At 50.8% G+C, this 22,705-nt stretch overlaps 8 protein-coding genes across 8 annotated transcripts; 3 read left to right on the top strand and 5 right to left on the bottom strand.

Annotated features, from left to right (window-relative positions):
- Positions 1-789: 789 nt before the first annotated feature.
- BDW70DRAFT_53044 (uncharacterized protein) lies at positions 790-1,657 on the top strand. Its single transcript, XM_073744212.1, has one exon. It carries the CDS (start codon positions 1,047-1,049, stop codon positions 1,581-1,583), a length of 537 nt encoding a protein of 178 aa, XP_073596009.1. The 5' UTR covers positions 790-1,046; the 3' UTR covers positions 1,584-1,657.
- Positions 1,658-2,222: 565 nt separating this feature from the next.
- Positions 2,223-4,039, top strand: BDW70DRAFT_53030 (FAD-binding oxidoreductase). Its single transcript, XM_073744210.1, has 2 exons — positions 2,223-3,218; positions 3,286-4,039. The coding sequence occupies exons 1-2, from the start codon at positions 2,341-2,343 to the stop codon at positions 3,773-3,775; spliced, it is 1,368 nt and encodes a 455-aa protein (XP_073596008.1). The 5' UTR covers positions 2,223-2,340; the 3' UTR covers positions 3,776-4,039.
- BDW70DRAFT_150346 (uncharacterized protein) lies at positions 3,855-5,028 on the bottom strand (the record flags this gene model as incomplete). The annotated part of the gene is made up of 4 exons (XM_073739142.1): positions 3,855-3,870; positions 3,920-4,271; positions 4,537-4,922; positions 4,964-5,028. The coding sequence occupies 4 exons, from the start codon at positions 5,026-5,028 to the stop codon at positions 3,855-3,857; spliced, it is 819 nt and encodes a 272-aa protein (XP_073596007.1).
- A 1,992-nt stretch (positions 5,029-7,020) lies between these two features.
- Positions 7,021-8,435, bottom strand: BDW70DRAFT_150345 (SDR family oxidoreductase; the record flags this gene model as incomplete). The annotated part of the gene is made up of 4 exons (XM_073739141.1): positions 7,021-7,625; positions 7,705-7,885; positions 7,960-8,245; positions 8,338-8,435. 4 exons carry the CDS (start codon positions 8,433-8,435, stop codon positions 7,021-7,023), a joined length of 1,170 nt encoding a protein of 389 aa, XP_073596006.1.
- On the bottom strand, positions 8,431-11,773 carry BDW70DRAFT_136453 (transcription factor domain-containing protein). The gene is made up of 7 exons (XM_073736862.1): positions 11,513-11,773; positions 11,431-11,458; positions 11,257-11,384; positions 10,479-11,202; positions 9,806-10,405; positions 8,698-9,750; positions 8,431-8,622 (listed from the first exon to the last, which is right to left on the bottom strand). The coding sequence occupies exons 1-6, from the start codon at positions 11,674-11,676 to the stop codon at positions 8,716-8,718; spliced, it is 2,679 nt and encodes an 892-aa protein (XP_073596005.1). The 5' UTR covers positions 11,677-11,773; the 3' UTR covers positions 8,431-8,622; positions 8,698-8,715.
- A 484-nt stretch (positions 11,774-12,257) lies between these two features.
- On the top strand, positions 12,258-14,380 carry BDW70DRAFT_168235 (uncharacterized protein; the record flags this gene model as incomplete). Its single annotated transcript, XM_073742405.1, has 2 exons — positions 12,258-14,120; positions 14,194-14,380. 2 exons carry the CDS (start codon positions 12,258-12,260, stop codon positions 14,302-14,304), a joined length of 1,974 nt encoding a protein of 657 aa, XP_073596004.1. The 3' UTR covers positions 14,305-14,380.
- A 462-nt stretch (positions 14,381-14,842) lies between these two features.
- BDW70DRAFT_136449 (MFS transporter) lies at positions 14,843-17,190 on the bottom strand. Its single transcript, XM_073736861.1, has 3 exons — positions 16,699-17,190; positions 15,716-16,637; positions 14,843-15,667 (listed from the first exon to the last, which is right to left on the bottom strand). The coding sequence occupies exons 1-3, from the start codon at positions 16,968-16,970 to the stop codon at positions 15,014-15,016; spliced, it is 1,848 nt and encodes a 615-aa protein (XP_073596003.1). The 5' UTR covers positions 16,971-17,190; the 3' UTR covers positions 14,843-15,013.
- An 864-nt stretch (positions 17,191-18,054) lies between these two features.
- BDW70DRAFT_52945 (inositol polyphosphate kinase KCS1) lies at positions 18,055-22,544 on the bottom strand. Its single transcript, XM_073744209.1, has 3 exons — positions 22,486-22,544; positions 20,136-22,406; positions 18,055-20,085 (listed from the first exon to the last, which is right to left on the bottom strand). The coding sequence occupies exons 2-3, from the start codon at positions 22,268-22,270 to the stop codon at positions 18,141-18,143; spliced, it is 4,080 nt and encodes a 1,359-aa protein (XP_073596002.1). The 5' UTR covers positions 22,271-22,406; positions 22,486-22,544; the 3' UTR covers positions 18,055-18,140.
- Positions 22,545-22,705: the final 161 nt, after the last annotated feature.

Genomic DNA, 22,705 nt, shown 5'->3' with positions numbered 1-22,705 from the left:
CTACGTCAACACTCGGGTTTCAGTCAAACTTCCAACATTAATAATCAGCAACAGCCTCGCTTGAAGTCGATGAAGCTGCTGTTCCAACGGAACAGCTTCGTATCTCCTCGTGATGGCCCCGCTGATCTTCTCCCGTGCAAAAAGCTCAACGTCCCTGACAAGCGTCGTTGGGTTTCGGTGCATAGTTCCCGTCTGAGCTTCCAGCTAAAAGTTCAGTCTTCACCGTTGATCGCGTGGGAAATGAGACCGGTTGGCCAACCAAGATAATGCAATTCAATATATGCGTGGATCTGACTCGCTTCTCAATTCCCTTCCTGACGAATTTTTAGTTTTTACTTCAGATGGGTGCCCCAAGAGACGAGCCTCGGTCAGTTTATACGACTATTTCGCCGTAATGCCAGGGGTGCATAGATGTCGCATAGATTGTCGCCTCATATTATATGATCCAGCTATCTACGGCTCGTCAACTCTTTCAGCCGCAGGGGTCACGACGGAACTGCGTATAATACACTATAGCGCTCTACTGCCATGAGAAATAGCAACGTGCGTCACCAATCCAGGCTGTCGTGCATCGAACAGTGGCTCGTGACGATATTGATCCCGGCTTATACGAATAGTTCGGCGTTCCTCCACTGATATACAAGATATACAATGCTAGCGAGCGGTGAGTCATGCATGTGGAACAGATGAACACTCCTGTCCACAGAGTAACTACGGACAAGATCCGCCTCCGGCTCTCGCGACGAGTCAATGTTGTACAAGCCATGGCCACGCGATTTTCTGCCACATGTACTGGATTGTTGACAAGTACTCGCCCTAGGAGACGCAATATCCCAACCTCAAGGGTGACCTTACTAACGCTCATTGGCTTCCTGAGTAGATGACACTGCATCACAATTTACAGGCACTACAGCAACCGATGTTTAATACTGCTCATGTATATTCCAGCCAAGCTCTCTCCCCAAACGGCCTCTATACCTCGGACAGTCCAAGGCAAAAGCACCTGCAAAACTCCATCGGGATAAGACCTCTCCGCAGCTTTCCTGATGAAATGCCAATTGTTCCTGCCACAACTAGTAATCGGATCTTGCCAGCGCCACTATCTGGCCTTTCAGACGTCTCCTGTCAGGAAAATGCTGAAGACAAGTTCCATAAGAAGCCACTCTGTGGTATTTCTTGCTGTGATGATTAGCCGCTGGAGAGGACGACTTAATGAGATGATGTTGTCGCAACCAAATCCGCTAGTCGCGCGGAATAGTGAAAGCCGCCTGTCAGCTGTTTGGAATGCTATAGTGAGGTTGGTAAACGGGTTGAAAGAGCCGAGCCGTCTCACCAGCAAGCGTAGTCTCTTCAGCAGGGCTGTCTCTGCTCCCAGGCACAAAAATACCCCTAGGATACAAGGCAGCGTACTACCATCTCTGTCTAGACCCAACGGATACAGAGGAGGCATCTGTGCGGGCTGCATAACGTCTAAGCTTGTCAGACCAACAGTAACCTTCATGTTCAATATTGGCAATCCCCGTGAGCGTCCCATTCCGTCACTGTGGATGGCAACTTGCTTGATCTGGAGACAAGAATGGTGATTACACCAAGAGATTCTCCGTTAATGTTGGGAGAGCCCGCAGGAGCTCTCCATGAGTATTCCTGCTGAGACCAGTATACGCTCTGGTGCCTAGGTACGATTGGACCTTGGGCGCTGGATAGATCATAACACTGGGGAGAAGGTAAGTATGTTTTCGTTGATAACTGAATGAAGGGACACTACGCAACTGAATGTCGACGCTAATGCTAGGGCTGGGTTGATGCTGCGTATGTTGATAATACCAACAAAGTGGTGGCAAGGAAGTCCCGAATGGTACAAAAGACTGTGGAAGAAATATTACCATGAAGATGAACAAGGAAAGTGTAGAGAGGTCGGTAGATAGAGGTGGGCGAAAAGCCACAGTAGGCACGGCTGCACAACAGCGGGGGGGGGGGGTTCCCTGTCGATTCTATCCACCAACGCAAAGAAGACTATAAGTTGCGTCTGACATCCCCGCCAGGACCTCTCGAAACATTCAAGATCCCACAGGGCAACGGCATACTTTCTGAATCACCATCATGAACGAGTCATCCGCTGTGGGCTTTGAGGCCCCCTCCAGCTTCCAGCCATTTTCGCCTGCCGTGGGCGCCTGCGTGAGTGCCTCATTCATCCCGTCTCTCACTATATACAGCAATGCTGGAAACGAGATGAGATGAGGTTACTGATATTAGCTACCTTACCTCCTTTAGTGCCTCGCCCTCTCATCCCTTCTAGGGCCCAAAGTCTCCTTCCCCCACACAAAACCCTACATCGCCTCAATGAAGTCGTACTTCTCGCAGCAGAACGCCGCTCTCCGACCCCTCTGCGTCATCTCCCCAACCGATGCAGATGACGTCTCCACCACGATAGTCAGCATAGCGCAAACCTCGTCCCTCCTCAGTATCACAGACAAATCGCAATGCCATTTTTCGATTCGATCGGGAGGCCATACAAGCCTTATCGGCGAGGCGTCGAATATCCAGAATGGTATAACGATCGATCTGAGCAGGCTGAACACTATCCGTCTTAGCGACGATCAGACAACGGCCTCAGTTGGCGTCGGCACTACATGGGGAGAAGTTTATTCCTATCTCGACTCGCTGAATCTCTCTGTAGCAGGCGGCCGAGCGGCACAGGTTGGTGTCGGCGGACTTACGCTAGGAGGGGGGATATCCTACCATTCGCCCCGCTACGGGTGGACATGCGACACGGCGTCCGAGTTTGAAATCGTGCTACCAAATGGGACGATCGTTCACGCTACCGAAGAAGAACATCCTGACCTGACGATGGCGCTTCGTGGCGGGTCAGCCAATTTTGGAATTGTAACAGAAGTCAAATTACGGACGTTCGAGCAGGGCCTTGTATGGGGTGGACATGTGTATTATCCACTTGAGACTATCAATGACCAGCTCCGGGCTTTTGAGAGTTTCAATATAGCAAGGGGATACGATGAGTATGCATCGCTAATCGGGAGTTTTGGATATGCGAGTGGTCAGGGTGCGGCCGTTGTGAACAGTATTGTTTATACGAGAGAGGAAGAGTATCCAGAGGTCTTTGCAAATTTCTTTAAGATGCCGTCGGCGTACAGCACGATGCGTGTTGCGAGCATGCATAATATATCCATAGAGCAGGGCTCTTTCCAGCCGAATGGGAACCGGTATGTTGCCTGTATTCTCTAGCTCCAATCTTCTGATTCCTGACTGTACCCATGATTGCGGCGGCAGACAGCTAAACGTGGTGATAACGCACGGCTCAACGGTCGACATGCTCAACGCAACCTATCTACGGTGGAAGTCCAGCCTGCCCGAGATTGAGGACGTTCGTGGGATCGTGTGGTCCGTCTCCCTCGAGCCGCTTCCACCAGCAATCTACGCGCGCGCACCTACGAAGAATGCCCTGGGCCTTTCAAATACTACAGGGTCACAAGTCGTCACGCTTCTGAGTGCTACTTGGGAAGACGAAACGGACGACGAGAGGATCCACAACACTGCTCGCGTGCTCTTCGAGGGCATTGAAGAGGATGCACGCAGGCTAAACAGCTACGAGTCGTTCCTGTATCTTAACTACGCGGCTGACTGGCAGGATCCGATTGCCTCTTATGGGGAGAAGAGCATTGAATTGCTGAGGAGGGTGAGTAGGGATGTGGATCTGGAGGGCCTGTTCAGGAAGGGTATGCCTGGGGGTTTCAAGATTCCGCCTGAACACCATAGATGAATGAGCACATCAAGTCTAGTACGATCGACTTGACAAAGAAGAAAGCTAAGCTTCATACTACGTCACATCCGACTCTTCTCTAACTCATCCAGTCCCTGTCCATTACTCATCATTTTGTCCTAGCACCTCATTAGCTCTGCTCACCTTCCCTGGGATTCGAGTAAACTCATCAACGGCAATCCAGGACACCATCGACTAACAAACCTAACCGCACCACCATACGGCCCCTTCCACACCAACCCCGCCCCAGCTCCCAGCACATCCTGCACGATTAGCCGCGCCGCATCATCAGGCCTTCCACCCTTCGGCCCCGCCTCGCCACTCGCCCACCGCGAGATGGTAACCTTGATAGCTGCGTACCTCGAAGACGCAGGTAAGACGACCTGCGGTTCGTTGATGTGGAAGGAGATGGCGATCGTGCCGAGCATCACACATATGACGGACACATTGAAAGGGGAGAGCTCTAGCCGGAGAGATTCGGAGAGCTGTGTCACTGCTGACTTAGGAGGAGTATATGCCTGGATGCAATCAGACGCAACCAGTATAGACTGGATTAGTGTGAAGGCAGGTAGTCAGGCCCGGCTCCACCGTCACCGTCAGCGCAATATCCGGCGTCAGATACAGCGTCAGCCCGAGGTAACGAGCCTGGAGTATTCGAGCCGGTCGTAACCGAAAGCAAATAACGAACCTCAGGCTGCTTGATGTGAACAAATACCGAAGCAAACAATGTGAAACAGACCAAGGAAAATCAAAGAACATACCAATCCAGGGCGTATTCACCACCGCCCCAACACCGATAAGATTAACCACCCTCCCCTTCCTGGCGATCATCAGGTCTGCGAATCCCTGTACCGTCCGCAAGGCTCCCCACACATTCGTCTCATAGACCTTCTTCTCCTTGTCTATTTGCGCATCAAGCAGGGGTATTGTGTAACCGACGCCCGCGTTGTTGACTAGGACGTCTAACCCTGCACCTGCAGTGTCATCATCATCGGAATCAGCGCTATGCGCCTTCACAGCTTCAACTGCATCGGCCACGGACTCTGCAGACATGACATCGAGTTGTAGGACAGTGACGTTGGGGAGGGATGAGAGGTCCTTGGGGAATTTGTGGACGGAGCGGGCGGTTGCGAAAACGTGGTGGTGTCTGGGTGCTTGTCGAGGGCGAGGGCGAGGGCGAGGGCGGACCCGACGCCGTTGGCTGAGCAGCCGGTTATGACGATTGTTTTGGATTTGGATTTGGAACTTGGCATTTGGATCCGTGTGACACTGTAATTGTATGGAAGATGTGGAGTTGGGTGGTGATGTTGTGCTTGTGAGGTGAGAATAGAACGAGCGGCTGTTGAGCTTAGGTACAGTGAATGCGGAGAAGGACAGAGTAGTTGCCTTCTTATTGGAGTGGTTAACGAATTGAGACTCTCGTCAGATTTGGCAGCCTAAATGAAATTGAATAAGAGAAGCTGCCTAGCAGTATTCCAAAGTGCTAAGAGGTATCTTTGTTCTGCGTCAAATAGGGGCTGCGTTTGCGCAGTGCTGCAGTAATATCACAAGCTCACTCGTGATTTGTCCCACAGCCATCACTGCATCCAAGATAATTCAAAAGCTATCAACCGTTATATCAGGGCCTGCTTTGTATAGCGTCCCTAGATCACATTGCCGCATGGTAGCGGCCCTCCACCATTCACCCGGGACTCCTGGTTTCTCGCAGGTGTCCTTTTGTCTCTAGAATCCCCCCAGCTCGTGATAGTCGCCCTCTGCTTCTTCACAAGGCTAGCTTGTGCTCTGACCGTTTCACTCCCGCTATGTTTCAAAGAGGTACGGGATCAGACTAGTATCACCACTGCTGGAGCTGATTTCGAATACAAGCTCTTGCCAAACGTAGACTAACACGTCTCGTTCGTCAAACTTGGAGATAGCAGGCATAGAGTTAACGATGATGGCGATGTTGTTTTCGACATTTTAGATCTGTCGAATTGGGCTTCCAGTGCAAACAAGCTAGGACTTTCACGCAAATGAAGAGTTGGCTCTGAGATAGGTCGTATCAGACGTCGATCGGAGACAAATGCGATATGAGAGGGCCATGACACTGGCGACAACAACCGTGTATCCGCTTAGTAGCTGTTTCAATGCAGTTTCACAGTTCAGTACGCACAGCATGCGGTCGAAGATTCTGCCATCACCAGCAGTCGCTGAAGCATCCAACGCCTCGGAAGCGTAAGGATGGAGTTATATCAACTCAACACCACGGTTAGAATCCCTTGGATAATCTTTCAATAAATATCTTGACCGGTCTTCCATTTGTCAGAAGCTCAACTATGCTTCTCTTACGTGCAGTGCGCAGAAACATGACTCTAGAGCGACGTGCAGCCGGAACTTGGCGAACGTGAAGGCAAGTTTAGACCGGATTGCGAGTCATGGGCCTCTCGAGGTGAAAATCTGCTCCTAGAGTAGATTGGAGGGCCTGCCAAGAATGCCGCAGGGCCTAGGAGAACACCTTGGGTGTGGAGGATCTGAATTGATCAGTTTTGCGTACATACCAGGATGCATTGAGAAACCAGGTGCACCAGCTTGGAGGCTGAATGGAGATCGACTATAGAAGTTAAGCTGCCGGAAGGGGTCCTAAGTCTTTTTCCCGGACTCTGAAACCAGTCTGTGTGCTGGCGGTTAGGAAGCGGACGGTGGCAGAGTATGCCTCGAGGCAGATTGTTTCGTTCCACGACGAAGACGGGCCGGTGTTCAGCGAAAAGTGATAATTGGAGGCCGTTTGGAGAGGTTAAAAGATGTGTCCGGGTAGACATGGGATTAAGAGGTTTGTGATGCTGTTTGTGGCGTTGTTGGTGCGAAGCTTTGATATTTAGTTGTTGGAAAGGGTGAACGGGGCCCCAAAGGCGGAAGCAGGAAAGCTTGTGTTGGGGCTTGTCTGGTGAGGAGGAGGCGTATGTTTTGGCTAGGATTAAGAGACAGGATATTGCAATGATACGTGCCCATCTAGGACTGATAGCTGGGTTGTAGTAATAACTATATACACGGAAGGCCTGGATACTGAGAATCTCATCTCGAAGTAATGATCCCTTAAATGAACTACGCAACAGGCATGGCCTCCCAGTACAGAGGAGCTGCATATCTCGTCCGTATCCCCACCACTCTCGGAAATCTATAAGTGCGCCGAGTAGCCATGACTCGAATCTGATATCATTTCCACACTCGTACTCACCCAGTTACCAAATCAAACCAACAAACGGCCCTTACACCTCCCCCCTCAACACCCTAACCCTCGGCAGAACTCCCGCATTCTCAAAAGCCCGAAAAGTCTCCACCCAACTTTCAAACGTATCATCATACCTATTCCAGCCGAACCTCCTCGCCTTTGAAATCGAGCTCAGTGTCGGCCACGCCTTTCCAATACCCCAGTCGAAGAACGCCCACGTCCCCCAGTCAAAAGCCTCGGGACTCCCGCCGTACTTGGCGCAAATGGATTCCCAAACTGGTCTTTTGTCGGCGGCCCAGTCAGACATCTTGAATTGGTTCTCGCGACTGGTTCCCGGCCCGCATAGTGTGGCTGCCGTAGTGAAGACAGTTGTTTCTGGGACCTCCAGGCCGAAGTACGCCCCGATCCTAGGGAAGAAGTACCGCCAGACGAAGGTGTCTCCATTCGCATGATTAAAGGCTTCATTTGCTGCTTCGGGATTGGTTGTCGCCCACACGCTCATTTCTGCTAGACTGGGTGCGTAGGAGTTGTCGTCGACGCAGTTGTAGAAGTACTGGTTTCCAGGGAACCGCGGAAACTCGCCTGTTTCGCGGCAGATGAGGAAGTACAAGGCTAGCGTGAGAGCCTCGGACATTCCGTTGTCTGTTGTATTGCGTGTTAGCCACCCAGTTCATACTTAGCAGAAACACGAAGGAAGGGACGGGCAAAGAGGGGAACGGACTTCCGGGCGTGAAGCCGATAATTGCATTCGGGCGGATGATGTTGTATGTCCAGTTTCTGTTTTTCTGCATGGCGAACAGAAAGTCTTCTTGCGAATAGTAGAAGTTCTCCCCCTTGTCGTCGTAGCGCGGGTGCTCTTCGCTGCAGGGTTGCTTTACAGGGCCCAAGTGGACGCCATAGTGCTAATGCATATCGCAATATTTCAGCATAACATCCCGAGTCTAGAAGGTAGATAACGAGGTAGGACAGAGCTAACCTTGCCGCCGGTCTGAAGACAAACTCTCTGGAGAGTATTCCTCGCGACTTGATCGATCGCTGTCAGAAAATTCTCGGACAGGGGGACATTAAACTCCTTCAGTTTCGCAAAGTCGTCGGTATGCACATAAGAAGTGAAGTAGGCGTGAGTTACGTCACTGCAGTACGGAGTCATTTTGGAGATGATTGTTTCGACAGGCTCAAGGAAATCCAATGCGATGAACTCTACCCTTGGGTCCTGCCAGTAGTTCTTAAGGGGGCGGCGAGAGGTGATGATGATTTTCGACCTGGATCAGGGTCAGACAGGTCCAACCAAAGCCATATCAAATGATCAATAATTCATTCTATCGCCATCGGGGTATGGAGCATCTGTACCAACCATTCTGTCTTTGGGGTACGGATCAGGTGCTCCACGATTGCGTTGCCGCTGATCCCGTTCACGCCAGTGACAATTGCGACCTTGAATCTATTCGCCATTTTTATTTATGCAAACTTGGATGTCAAGAGAGTTAGATTGCAGAAAAAGTCAAGCCTGAGGAGCAAGCGATGGGAGGCTGCATACTTATGTGTAGCAGAGGCACCTCTATCCGTTCGGGATGCCGAATCTCACCTCCGAAAAACCGAAATGACGGAATCGCCAAACCCGAAATGCCGTCCTGGGTATAGGCAAGAACCCGGTCATTTAAGTCATCCCAGCCCTGTTCGCAGTTTTTATAATCATAAATATGCTAATAAAGGCAGTCTGCATTCATTTACGTTACCACATCATGTACGAATCAGCATGGAAACCGGCACCGAGAAGGTCCCGGACCCAATCCATGCCTCCTTCATCCAAGCCCGAATGCCCGGGTTGGCCTGTTGCATCTAGAGAACTTCTCTCCACAGATATCCCAGGTGACAGAGTTCTGTTGACAGTATAGCCTTGATGTGGATGAGAATTTTCCGCGTGCCCTCCATGAAAATACACACCCGCGTTCGTAGCGAATCGTGACAGATGTGTATCATGACGAGAATAATCCTTGTTGAATGCTATTTCAAAGTCGAAATCTTGCGTCATTAGATCTGCTAGAGTAGACGGTAGCGGTGTCATGTTCGCAAGGGCCTGAGACTCGGTGATTGCAGACAACGACGGGGGACATGATGCTGGAGGCAGAAATTCAGAAGGCGTATTGACATCCCGCACCGCGCTGCGTTCATTAACATGCAAATTTTCAGTTTCATTGACTGTGAAATATGGTGAAGACAGTTTATGAGCACTGCTGGCTGAGATATCTTTATCCGCAGCCGATAGATTGATATCGATAGGATGAAATCGGTCTCCTTCATTCGAGCCTGCTGTGTTGCTGTCAGAACCTTGTAAAGAAGATACTGCTAAATTAGCTGCGGACTCGGTCTGTGCAAGTGAGACCTCAGATTGTGGGCCAAGTACTGCTTCGGCCATCATGTTGAGGGCCACGGCTGATCTCGCAAACTTTCCTGATACCCACGTCTTTCGGCAAATTGATTTGATATCGCGTGACATCTGGAGAGTTCGAGCCCCATAAGCTTGTCGGAAATTTGGCTCTTTGATTAGCAGGCCCAATGAGATCATAGTAGTCCTTGCAAGATAATGAGGGAAAGGGAACTCGAACTTCGGATATTGGTCGGGAATCTCGCAAAATTGGTCAAATATACTCCGAGCAAGCTTTATGCATTTGAGTTCATTGTCCAAACTATCCAGGTCCGAGGGTAGACCGGATAATGTATGATTTAGTATCGGCCTCCTAATACATAGGCGGAGGAAGGTCCACCGCTAGACGTCAAATCAGTAAGTGGACACGGATCGATTTGCTGGGGATAATACGTACCATCCTCAAGATGGCTTTCTGCTTGACCTGCCACCAGTCGAGCCCACTGACCTGTTCTGCGAGACTTTTGCTCGCATTGTAGGCCAAGTTATGCGGTGTTTGCCGTTCAGCGGTCGTTAAAAGGTGATCCAGATACTCGTGAGTCGAAGGCCCCAGGGAAATATCCGCCGTCATGCTACGAGCTCTGTAGAGCACCTCCCAGATTTTACCAATGACCTTAGAGTAGCGTATCATGCAAGTCAAGAAAGGTATTGGAGTAATTGGATTAGTGGAGAGTTCGGCTTCGATTTCAGCTTTCAGACTATCCGCCCTTTTGGAGCAGCCGGCAATACGCGAGAGCCAGTTGTCAGTTAGCTCCAACGGTAATGTGGTATCGACATTGATGTCTTGGATGATGAAGGGTAGACCCGTCTCAAGGGAGACTTGACGGTCAAGTATATATACACACCACCACAAGCGACGATACATTTCACTTTCGAAAATAGGCATCTTGGAAAGGACTTCCTCACGATGCAGCCCAAGTTGGTGTGAATGAGAGACGACCATCGCGATGGTTTTTCCCGCCCGCTCATTTGCGTCTAGTCGAAGCAAGTAAATAATCTACAGTAATCAGCATATTTCAACGTGTTGAAATGCAAGATACTCATTTAGTGGCCGCGAGAAGAGGACATACCATAAGCGTGATCGTCTGTAGAATCAGAAGCGTGCTGTCATTTAAAGTAAATAGTCCCGCCTCTCCTCCTAAGATATCCATCGCAGCACTGTATAAACTCCATCCAGACGAGTGCTGAACCTCCTCTGATCCGGCCCTAGAAGCAGTTGTACAGCGTCCAATTGCTAAACATATGAGGATTCGGGCCACTTGAGCCTTTGTGTTCCCAGTAGAATCCTGGTCCCAGAACTGGCCAAACTCCTGTCGTATTGTAGGGAGGTGCAAAATGGGATACAGAACGTGCACATCGTCCACGTACACCTGAAGGTCCCTGTTCCACTGAGCTCGATCAGGGAGAACACTATGTGCTCTCAAGACACACTTAAGATACTCTGACTGGATAAGCCGGGTGGGGGCGTCTCTGATACGAGGGTGTGGTGATTGCGTTGGCTGAATAGATTTGACTGATGAGCTCGAATGGCTGGTTGTATGTATTCTCTGAAAGCGTTTTTCGACCTGATACAAAGTATGGACCATAGAGGTCTCGCCCACAAAAGGCGCCGTATCATCAGGTGGCGTTATTGGCTGCTTGTGCGCGGATAGTACACTCGACGTTTCGGCACCAGAGACGAACCCTGGCCTTGAGGGAGACTTGAGACCGCCCAATTGACTGTTCATTGCGAGAAGTCGTTGAAGCTGGCTCTCTAATTGATTGACCCTTTGCACGAGCTTGTCCTCGCCACTCCTATATTCGAGCATCAATAATACCACTCATTTTGGCTTCGGCACTGTCCCATACCCACGCTCCTTATCTCCTGGGAACACAGTTCTGGACAGTTCCGAAAATTGCGAGCTTGTTCCGATATCACGTCGTTGGCAGACACGCTGCTTATTGACACATGTTCTGCATGGTAGATGGCCATCACACTACATGGGTTAGTGTATCCATCATTATAATATGGCTCGAGGGCACCTTTATCTTCCGGGCGTGACAGGGCGCGCTGTAGCATGTCAGTAAGACAACAGCCGATGATAAACAAGGCATCATTGCTTACCACGCCTTGGACGCATACTTTCCCCTCTTGACTCTTTTTGCAGGGGAACGTTGCGTCTTCGCTGTCTCGTGCTCTCTATGGGGGGTCATGCCATCGGAGTCCTCGAATACAGAAGGCCGGGACGCGGATTGGGTGTTCCCAAGATTGTTTGTGTTCAAAGCCATTCCAGGGCGTGTCGGGATCTATGAACATCTTTCACGGTACATGCGAAATATATCTGACAGGTGGTCCTGGCCGGAAAACCGGCGTCGCAGAGGTGCAGCGGGGGCGCGGGTCCATCGAAGGCCAATAATTTTCCCATTCGGGCTCTCGTCAGGCGGTAATATATTGATTAGTCATAGCTCATTGAATAACTTAGCGGGTACTCCGTAGGCTTCTCTGAGAGCCCTGAGACTGAATAGTCGAAGAAGCATTCAATTGTTCGACTGTATGCGCAGGGTGCGAACTATCCCCGAGGAGAATCCCTGGCCCCATCAAGCCAATAGTTCAATGGCACCCAGATAACTCGATCAGACCAAAGCTCATCCATGACAGCTAAATCCGTCTCTCTGAAAACACCAAAACTAAGGATGACGGTATACTTTGTAGGTATAGTCAATCACGTGATCACGTGAAGTGACGCGGTACGCGACTCGTGAAGCGTCCCAATTGGGACCTTTATGCAACCTCATCTTTGAGCGGACTCAGTGCAGAGGACGCTCTAGCACGGATAGAGGCTCACATACCACCCTATGATGCCGACAATATGCCAGAAGTTATCAGTCTTTTGTCCTCAACCCCTCCACCTCCAGCGGACCCCCGTGAAGCCTCCTCCATCCAGAGACTCCATTGCACCCCGCCCGCACCCGCCGAGTTATCCTCCTTTCCAATTTCGGATGATATAGACTTTACGCGAGTCGACTTCGACAATGACGTTGACCTTGGCAAACCAGTCAAGAGGAGACGGTTGACGCCGGAAATCGAGAAAACCACCAAACCACCAGGCAGTAGCGGAAATGCACTGCCATCACAGAGCCGGGACCCTCTATTTCTCTTCTCCGACGACATTTTGCTCTCTGACGGACCGTTGAACGGGCAAGCACACTCAAAACCACCAGTTATCACGCTAGACTCCGATCCGATTGTTTTTACATCGTCTGCTCCTGAGCCGAGTCGCCGAAGTCCGTCTCCAAGGAACAAACAACAAGCTACGAGGCCACTGATCGACGATGATATTGATAGCGGTATCAATTCTCATAAGGGCAGGAAACTACGAACGTTACGGAAGGATAACATAGAAGACTTCAGTGATCCGCTGGTCCTGTCAGATCCGAGCGAGCTGTTTGATTTCCAGGAGACCGAGTTCAAGGCGCCTCTGCTGCGATCTGAGTTCTCAAACCAGACGGCAAGCTTACTAGCGAGTTTGAAGCGTCCCAACACTGATATTACCAGTACTCTGCCAAGCAAAAAGAAACAAGGCCGCTTCGAAAACATCGATGAGGACCCTGATGAGCTGCCCGAGAGCCGCCCGAGTCTTAGGCCAAAGAAGGCTATAGCAAGCAAGCAAAGTAGCGCGGATAAGGAGACAAAAGCGAAGGGACGAGAGACAGCCAAGGCGCAACGCGATCTTGCAAACCAGCTAGAGAAGGAGCGGAAGCAAAAGCAGAAGGAAGAAAAGGCAAAAGACAAGCAGCTGGCGGCCGACATAGCGCAGGCAAATAGGCTCAAGGTTGAGAAGAAGAATTCCACACCGGAAATGATCCTCGACCTCGCCTCATCATTCAAAGACACCAGTGTCGGCAACCAGGCAGTAGAGTACATGCGGATGCTGGGGGTAGAACAGACCTTTTTCGACAGCTCAATCCGCAATGTCGTTAAGTGGCGGCGAAAGATGAAGGCTATATACAACAGTTCTCTTGGATACTGGGAGCCGTGCGAACTGCATCTCCGCGAAGAAGAGCATGTTCTCTGCCTCGTGACGGCGCAGGAGTTCGTTGACATGGTCACCTCGTCTCTCGAATCTGATAATTCCAACACCTCAAGCGAGCTAGAGTTGCACATCCTCCGCCTGAAGCGTGCTTACCCACACTGCACAGTAATTTACCTCATCGAAGGCCTCTCTGCATGGATGCGCAAAAACGCAAACTCACGCAATAGAGTCTACCAAGCTGAGTTCCGCCGCAACCTCGACGAAGTCCAGGGCTTATCGCAGCCAACTACATCAACATCCACGACTCGCCGCAAGAAAACCAACAAGCCCGAAACAACTCCCATTGACGATGACACGATCGAAGACGCCCTCCTCAATCTCCAAGTCAACCACAACTGCCTCATACACCAAACCACGGCACCTCCTGAATCTGCCGAATGGATCAAGATCTTTACAGAGCATATCTCCACCGTTCCCTACCGCCGCGAGCGCATGAATGACAACGATTCCGCTTTCTGCATGGATAGCGGACAGGTCAAACCCGGTGAGAACGCATCAGATACCTACATCCGCATGCTCCAGGAAATCAGTCGGGTTACGGCGTCGATGGCCTATGGTGTGGTGAATCAATACCCAAGCGTGGTCGACTTGGTGAAAGGGATGCGGAGGTCTGGGCCGGGGATGTTGGAGGACGTCAAGGTACCCCCAAGCCGTTTTTGGTTTCTCACAACCTTGAAATCAAATTACAGTGAGCTAATACAGCGGCAATTAGAAGTCGGCGAACAAAGACGGCGCCCTGACGGATGCCCGCATCGGTCCTGCAGCAAGTCGCCGTCTATACAAAGTGTTTATGGGTATGGATCCGCAGTCGACGGACATTTAACGTCAGTCTTGACTATCTAATGTGTTAGACATGACCCCTTTAGCTTGGCGTTGGCGTTGCATACGCTTCCTATTCGTATCGTTCATAGTATTGACACTGCCGTACCCACCGCACGATACTCTGGTCCAGGCGGTCCATTGCTTTCTGTGAGACGATATCTACGTACCATATTTATTGCCTAATAATACCTAGTGAACAAACCTATATCATACAGGTGTTGCCGCTCATTGTAGGATCTTTGAAGCTAGCAGGCAAGCAGTAACAACTACTACTATATCACGTGTGCGGCTGTATTAAGCAATTGCCCTATTGCGCAAGAAGAGCATAGAGCTCGGGTTAAAATAAGCAGTATCGATATGTCTCTTGGCAAACGCTGTGGTCCTCAATGTCCTTAATGATAGCTATTAAACGATACCTCTGTGTGTGAAGACAGCCAATCCGACCATGGGCGTCGATGGCAATGGGACTTCAAGGAGGGATGCGCGCGGTCATGGACTCTTAAATCATGGACTTCTTGGTAATGGCAGCCCAGTAGGAGTTGGAGATGTAAATGTCAATTTCATTCGTTCCAAATAAAGATATTCACATGCAGGCTATATAAGATCATAATCCAATCTATAGAAGGAGTATATAAGCCGTCATCAAACAAGAAAGCGTGAAACAATCTAGATGCGCCAAGATGGTTCATACGCAAATAAGCCCCAAAAGGTTAAACAACAACGCCCCTTCGCCTCCATGAAGCCCAAGCAACCAACCAAGCCACGATGGCCACCCAAACACTAAACGTGCACCCGACAGACCAGAACCCAAAACACTTCCAGCCATGGCATTGTCCGTCATCAGTCGCTGAACCATCAGCGGCGCTTTGATAAGCGCGCGAATAGATAACGCCCCACATAGCTGCGCCGGCGGCAGGGAACATGGCTACAATGCCCCAATTTGTGCCGAAGTTCTCAACGCCCCAGACGACGGAGATTATTATTGGGACGAGGGAGAAGACGCTACCGTACCCGAGGCCGACGAGAGCGGTGGTCAAATGGGAGAGCTCGGGGTGGTGGGTGGGGAGTGGAGACGCAAGAAGCAGGAAGCCTAGGGAGAGAAGAAGAGCAGAGGGTATTAGGAAGGCGAGTCGGGAGAGGGTCGGCCTTTGTTTGGTGAAGGGGTTTGGGCCTGCGGTTTCTTGATCAACTGTAAAGTGGCGCCTCGCGGTCGGAGCGAAGAGATCGGAGAGGGAGCCGGTTAGAAGACGGGCTATGGTTGAGGTGAGCGCTATTATTGTGACATGCGTAGATGGGAGGCCGGCGGGGTGCGATTCAACAATAGCTGTGGTGTCTAAGTTGAGGGTTTGCACAATCGTCCCCAGCTGCACTGTGTTAGCACGAATATCAAGTAAAACCTGGGGAGTAAGTACATTATTTAGATATGCCTCTCCCGGACCAGTAACCAGGAAGAAGCCCAATGCCAGCCACCACATCGTGTGGTCCGCGAGAAATATCCGCGTCTCGTAATTCAATAACCAATTCTTCTTCCTGCGCTCCTCCTCTTCACGCTCTTTTTCGCGTCTGGCAGCTTCCCGCATCTCCTCCGAGATAGTAACGGACTGGTCGTCCACAGATCCGTTATCTTCATGGTCGTCGGAGAATGTCCCATATGCCGCCTGCACTTCGCTGCGAGGTCGAAAGAACTCACTTTCCGCTAACAAGCCGCTCCGTTCAAGCTCCTCAACCGCTTCATCAATGTATTTCTCCTCTTCATCGTCCACGATACGCAGGGCAAAAGTGCCGATGACACCAACCGTCAGAAGTAATATGGCAAGAAAGAGAAAGTATTTGTAGACATCGACGTCGCCGCAGCTGCCGTCCTTCAAACGCTCGCATAAAAAGTAGGTCCCAACCTGACTCTGCCACATCCCACTTAGACCGAAAGCTGCAATGGGAACAGCAAGTATAATCCCCTTATGTTTACCTCTGCCAAAATTTTTGGCGCAAGTCGTTACTGCAGCCAAGTACATGCTGCACGTAGCTACTCCTATAGCAATAAAAGCCACCACCATCACCCAGAACGGCCACCCGTTGCCGCCAGCATCTGGAGGAGGTCCGCTTTTGTACACGAAAGCAGCGAGGGAATAACCGAGGCCAAAGGCAATTCCCGCGAATAACGTCAGGGGCGATGGCGAATAGCGATCACAAAGATATCCTGCCAGTGATACAGGAAGGTACATAGAGATACCCGCCGCAATCGACACCTCGTTTACCCGCAGCTGGGTATAGTTTAAACGAGTTAACAGCAAGGGCCCATAGAGCGAGAACGCTGTTATACTTCCTGCACCAAGACTAAACAGAACAGAAACAGTAAGCACCGATAAAAAATCCTGATGAGGTGAGAGTGTCTCACCATGTAATCACTCCCCAGACAAAGCTCCCGACACGAACAACTTCCCGTCTCATCCTCTGGCGATCCCTTTCCACGATTTCCTCGACCACATCACTTAGAAGACCATCGTCATTGTCACTAAACCGATTGCCTACAGAAAGACTCGAGCGAGGACGGGAGTGGAGCAAGGCCTCGTCCTCTTGAGCCGCGGTTTCATGGGGAGTGGATGACCGACGGTTGGTGTCAAAGTCCCGTTTATCGATGGCCGGTGCCTGGCCGATTGAGCCGGTCATTATGCGCCGGCGCAACTCTCCGAAGGAATTCTCCGTCCGTCTAATATTTTGAAGCACGAATTCAATACCATAAACGGCTCAAAGTCGCCATTCGTTGGCCTGACTGTCAGGGACAGGTCAAGCGTGCAGTGAGGAGGTGAGGAGAACACCTGGTCGCTGACGTCGTGACTCCGCAGGAGATAACAGCACTGCTTATCGTTTAGTCACGTGATGATAGGCTTATGACAAGCAGTATATTAGCAGAACTTAAAAGTCTTTTTTAGGTAGCCAAAACGGGCACCTGCCCTCGAAGACCTTGCCAGGGTAGCGCCGGATGCTTCTTCCGCTCATTTCCAACATATATTGTCCATAGTGCTGCTTCAAACCTGTATCTAGCTAGTTTTAGGAGTTCTGTTTAGACAGCACGTCCAGATGCCCCCTGGGAGGCCGCAGATCACGTGGGCCCCGTGCTCCGCCGAGTGACGTTAAATAATAAAACCAAACCAAACCAACTTAAAAAGTCTCCAAGGGAGGTTGTTGCCCTTTTTGGCTCAGTTGGAAGTTCAATACTTATTAGCTCCGCACATACTTACTGTACTCCGACTCCTACTCGAGGGCTGGAGCTAAACCATTATGACTCGCGTGAGTACAGGTACAAACAAGGTTTGGTTACGATTTTGTCTAAGCCACTGCACTAACTGTACAAGCAATAGAATGAGGTCTCAATGGAAAGCAAGCCCAGGAAATGGATAAGTTCCTGGATGGTATATTCTAAGACAGGTTGTCCGAATTGCGAGAGGACAGAAATAAAAGGGGTAATGGAGAAATTCGACCATGCACCAGGCGCGGAAGAAAAACCTCCAGAGAAAGTAAGTGCCATGACCAGTCGTCAGTCGTCACCATAGAGACATCAGATCTCCACACCTGCGTTGGTACAATGCTTTTGATATCATGACTCAAAAATCGAAAACACTCGTAAGACAAGCCAGCATAACCTCCCAAGCCGTGACCATGCAACATTGACGCCACATACGTCGATCCTTGTCTAGATCGATAGATGGAAATGTAAAGCCATTAACTCCAATTCAAAGGCCTAGCAAAATGCACGGGGAAAAACAAGAGTGAAAGGAACCAATAAAAATAAACACACAACAAGCGGGCGGGCATTCCTCGGCTGGCGGGGTCGGTGGTTTAGAAGCTGACCTCTCCGGGATCTAGATCCATGACGCTTTCATCCCAGTAGCGGTCAGACGTAGGGTTGTTGCTCGATGATTGGGGGTTGAGCGCTATGCCTTCACCTTCGCCTCTCTCGAGATATTCATCTTGGCTAACCTCATTCATGATCCGCTGGAAATACATTCTCAGGGTACGAAGCCCGCGCAGGTAGCCACGATCAATATCATCTGGGTGCTGAGGCGGGCAACGGGCATTTGGCGAAAGTTCATCCTCGCCCGTAACACAATTCGCGAAATCAACGATCTTCAATGAAACATCGGTGTTATTATGTCCATCTTCAGATGTACGGCGTTGCAGATGATTTCTCGCGTTGTCGTTTGAAGCCGCTTCATGTTGAGAGGCTTTGTGTTGGGGATTCTGTTCGCCGTCGTAAAGGATCAACAAGCTACTGGCATAAAGGCGATACCGCTTAAGTTTCCGGATCATGTTCTCCAGTTTCGCCAGTTTGTCGAGGATAATAGGGATCTTCTTAGCAACGCTCAAATAACTAACGCCGTCGTAGAGAAATCGTGTTAAAGCATCCTGGAACTCTCGACCCGACTTCAAGTCCCTACCAAAGTACTTGTCCTCAAAGATGTACTCCTGCTTCTTCACATTCCAGGTCTGCATGCCACATAGCCGAACACCAAGTTGCTGAGAGGTCGTGTTCTGACACTTGCGTCTCTGCGACTTCCGCTTTTTGTCGTCCGCTTCCACGCCGTATTGACGAGTGCCCATTTTGAGGTCCAAGACACAAGGCTTGTTCATCCCAGCAGTCAAATCTTCTAGCAGAAGGAAGAACTGCACCCTGTCATCTTTCCTTGTTTGCGCTTCCTTTGGATTTGCCGGAGGCTGCGTTATTATATTATCGTTGAAGCCTGGGAAAGCAGGGCTTTTCGAAGATTCGACGACAGGACCACCAGAAGTCCACCTATCTTGAGGAATCAGGTCACTGCCTTTAGACGGGCTGGAGCTAGAGAGCCTTGCTTCGCCAGGTGTGGTAGAAGACGTAGGCGCGTCACTTTCCATTGAGAAAATCTCATCCTCTTTGTCACCACCGTATCCCTCATCCTCGAAAAAAATTAGTTCGCCGCCGCCCTTGTCCGAATCCATTGTTCCCCGCCTCTGCAGGCCGCTGCCGGAGTGCCTACGTCGTACTCTTCGAGTTCGCGACACCGAGCTAGAACGTGGGACGGCCTCCTCCGACCTTACCGAGTCAAGGTGCTGCTGACCGCCCTCAAGAGCCGTGGAAGCGGACGACGAGAGGCCAGGACCGTCGCTACCTTTCTTTACAATGTCAATGGCAGGAGATCGGGGTGTTTCCATCTGTTCCATAATGCGAGGTTGGCGGGTGATCAGACCTTCGGAAAGGTTGGCGCTCCGACGATGGCCATCAGATGTCGTTCTCGGTAGGTTGAGGAGTCCTCGAGCATGGCGCCTATGGTGGTGGATGGCAGGTGGGCTGAATACCTCTCTGAGAACCTGTTCTTGAAGTTTTCGATTGACAGTCGTAGCACCCCAAGTCTTTTTTGCTGGCGAGTGAGAGAGCTTTTCATCCAACGAAGCATGTTCATGATTTCGCTGGTTAGTGATCAGCCCGGCCCCGTTGGAGGATGGGCGCATGTCAGACAGCGCAGCATTCGCTGTGCGAGGTCTTTTATGAGAAAACAGATCAACAGGAATAATATGGCGATTATTTTCGAGTATCACCTTAGGGACGATACCGGTCACTTGTTTCTGGCTAAAAATGCGCTCTTTCTCCACAGGATTCGCGGCTTCGTGCACACTGTGTCCGGTGGTTGCGACAGTATTTTTATTTTGCGGATCATCTGTAGCATCAATGTCTGATTGTCCAGGCCGAGCCTCCGAAGATTTTTTGGAGCGCTTCTTCGAGAATGTCACATTCAGAACACCGATGTACCTAGAGCACTATTAACACCACGTAAAGTCACAATTTCTGCAGATACATACCTTGGGAGAAACATTAACATTTCGGGATGCCTGCGTTCTATGCGCTCGTAAAACTCGTTTTCCCTGTTGTTGAGCTGTTTGCAGACGGCACGCCTGGAAAATCGAAAGACCGTTGTATGGCCGCCAACCTGATGCCGGTACGGTTTCAACTCCACGGCTCCGACTGGTGTTACTGCGCCTTGCTTTCGCCGGGGCCGAGGTATATGTGGGCGTTGCGTGGGGGTAGCCGTTGGTGTGACCTCAGCCTCATCGGTCACGCTAGACTCTTCATCCCGAACGGATGTTCCACTGTCGTCTGCAGAGAAGGCTTCGGATTCTTCAGTGGAGTACTCAGTTTGGCGCTGCAACATGGAATCAATAGACTTCTCATTTAGCTCTTCTATTGGAGTCTTCCTGTCCTGAAGATCGCCGTGCAGAATTCTACTGTCATTCTTAGATCGAAGGGATATATCCACATGACTAGGTTCAGGCTCATCCGGAGTAGTAAGTCTCTCTGGCTTTAGAACGAGGCTACCCTCCGTTGCGGACTCATCAAATGAATGCAGATCACGTGGATGCCCTTCAATAGACTGCAGGGGATCGACCTCATCGGAGACTGTCACTCGCTCATGTGGAAAATACACTGCAGAGGAGATCTGCTCGTCTTCCTCATCGTCGAGAGGACCTGAACCGACATGGGGTTCTTCTGTATCCGAAAAGGGAGAGCGTGGATGGAAGGCTTTGCTTCTTTCTGAGTACTGAGTAGGGATACTTCTCGAGAAAGACGTTCCCCTTGCCCCGCCGGGAGTAAGGTGAAAGTTCCGAATTTCCTCAAGAAGGCTCCGAGGTAATCTTCTGTGCTCGGATTTAGCAGGAACATGCTCCGTTGTATAATCCACATGAGAGTCGCCACCCGCGAATGGCTTGATCATTGGGATGTTAGCAAGCGAAAGCTGTGATAAACGTTTCGAACCCTGAACCTCCGGTCGCTTGAAACTCTCCGCTTCATATTGGTCGTCCCGAGAGTGACGATGCTCCGCATGAGGTCCCTGTTGCTCCTTGCCCCGTGACTCGGAGGAATTATCATGCCTTGCAGAACGGTCATCTCTTCGCTTGCGATCCGGAGACGTGGAGGTGTTCTCTTTAAACAGGCCTAGGTAATGACTCGATTTACGGCTGCGAACATAGGGAGCATGCTCTGCATTGGTGATGTCGGCTTCAATTGAGTTCTCCACCCTCCCACGACGACTGCGACTAGAACTTCTCTCAATTTTGGGACCCTGTGCAAAATCCCACGGCGATTGTCCTTGTTTCTGATGGGAGCTACCCCCCAGGCTGGCATTTGTGGCTCGCTTGTCAGAGGTCACCATGAATTCTTGTGGCCGAGAGGTACCATCAATCACAGGCGACGGGTGAAGGCCGCGATGGGGCGGTGCACTGGCACCCGCACCCGCACCCGGAAGATGCAAAGACGTTTTGCGGTAGGGCGCAATATTGTCCAACGTATGCTTCTGCGGTCTCCTGGTAGACCTATCAAGGTCCTCATCTAGCCTCACATCTGAATCGCTAGGCGATATTGTGAAAAGAGGGTCGGAGGGTAGGAGCGGCGCGGAGCGTAACGGTTGTGTTCTGTGGACGTCAACTTCCATGTGTGCGTCGTCGCCGCGATGGTGGTAGGAGAGGGCTTTGGGAGTAAACGAGGAGGAAGGAGAGGCATTGTCAGAGTTCAGCTTTGAGGGAACATCATGATGGGCAGCTTCGACGGGCGGAAGTTGCGGTGAACTGGCAGCTTCGTTATCAGAAGGAAGATAATGTGTTGCGAATATGCTGTCCCTTTCAGACAGCTGAGGGCTGTTGTAACCGGTATAGGACAGACCTGAACGAGAGAGGGTGTCCGAAGCAGTGGTTTTAGCTCTTTTTAGAGTAGAATTGGACGAGGGGTTGGCCCACTGCCGAGCCGTGGGGGATTCAGCGCGGGATGGAGAGGGAGCGTGTTGAGGATCAATATGAACGAGCTGGTCCCGAACATCGCGGTGGCGCCGCTGCTTGTTATGTAGAGAGCTCGGGCGTCCAGAGCAATCATGTTGGGCAGAAGCAGCAGGTGTCACCGGGGGAGTCGAGGGGGTATTCTCAGATGCAGATGGAGGCCTTGACATGAGGAGGACATTGGTCGAGTCTACTTGGTCGAAACAGGGATTATGGGATCCGAACAGGCATGAAAAGCGTGGAAGGAAAAGGATTGTGGTTGGTGTTTCAGTCGAGTTAAGGCGAAAAGGGAAAGCCCAAGAGGAACTGGCGTCACTGCGTTAGCCTGGGAGCAATCGAAGTAATCAAGGAACATCAGCCACGTTCCAGGGCAAGGGCAGCTTACAGGTTGAAGGGGCGCCGCCTCAAATAGGGATAGATTGACCTGTGAATTCGATTAAAGTATGATGATGGAAGGGCGAGAGATAAGTAGGGGAATTTAGCGTGCTGTTAGTTCGAAAGGAGCGGTTGGCCAGCCCGGGGAACGACTAAGAAGGCAAAGTGATGCGGATCCTCGTCACCGCTTTCCTTTACTTCACTCAGGGATGGGGTAGCCACTGACCATA

This window comes from Aspergillus foveolatus (genome assembly GCF_047715535.1).
Source record: "Aspergillus foveolatus strain CBS 279.81 unplaced genomic scaffold BDW70scaffold_24, whole genome shotgun sequence".
Taxonomy (NCBI): domain Eukaryota; kingdom Fungi; phylum Ascomycota; class Eurotiomycetes; order Eurotiales; family Aspergillaceae; genus Aspergillus; species Aspergillus foveolatus.
This window is presented reverse-complemented; position numbering and strand designations above follow the sequence as displayed.

Coding starts and splice junctions, on each gene's coding strand:
- BDW70DRAFT_136449 (XM_073736861.1), bottom strand. CDS start 16,970: ATGACCGGCTCAATCGGCCAGGCACCGGCCATCGATAAACGGGACTTT. Junction 16,638..16,698: donor GTCTGGGGAGTGATTACATG/GTGAGACACTCT, acceptor TGTTCTGTTTAG/TCTTGGTGCAGGAAGTATAA. Junction 15,668..15,715: donor GAGAGGCATATCTAAATAAT/GTACTTACTCCC, acceptor AACACAGTGCAG/CTGGGGACGATTGTGCAAAC.
- BDW70DRAFT_136453 (XM_073736862.1), bottom strand. CDS start 11,676: ATGGCTTTGAACACAAACAATCTTGGGAACACCCAATCCGCGTCCCGG. Junction 10,406..10,478: donor TACAGACGATCACGCTTATG/GTATGTCCTCTT, acceptor TGATTACTGTAG/ATTATTTACTTGCTTCGACT. Junction 9,751..9,805: donor AGAAAGCCATCTTGAGGATG/GTACGTATTATC, acceptor TTTGACGTCTAG/CGGTGGACCTTCCTCCGCCT.
- BDW70DRAFT_53030 (XM_073744210.1), top strand. CDS start 2,341: ATGAAGTCGTACTTCTCGCAGCAGAACGCCGCTCTCCGACCCCTCTGC. Junction 3,219..3,285: donor TTCCAGCCGAATGGGAACCG/GTATGTTGCCTG, acceptor TTGCGGCGGCAG/ACAGCTAAACGTGGTGATAA.
- BDW70DRAFT_52945 (XM_073744209.1), bottom strand. CDS start 22,270: ATGTCAAGGCCTCCATCTGCATCTGAGAATACCCCCTCGACTCCCCCG. Junction 20,086..20,135: donor ATGTTAATGTTTCTCCCAAG/GTATGTATCTGC, acceptor ATAGTGCTCTAG/GTACATCGGTGTTCTGAATG.
- BDW70DRAFT_53044 (XM_073744212.1), top strand. CDS start 1,047: ATGAAATGCCAATTGTTCCTGCCACAACTAGTAATCGGATCTTGCCAG.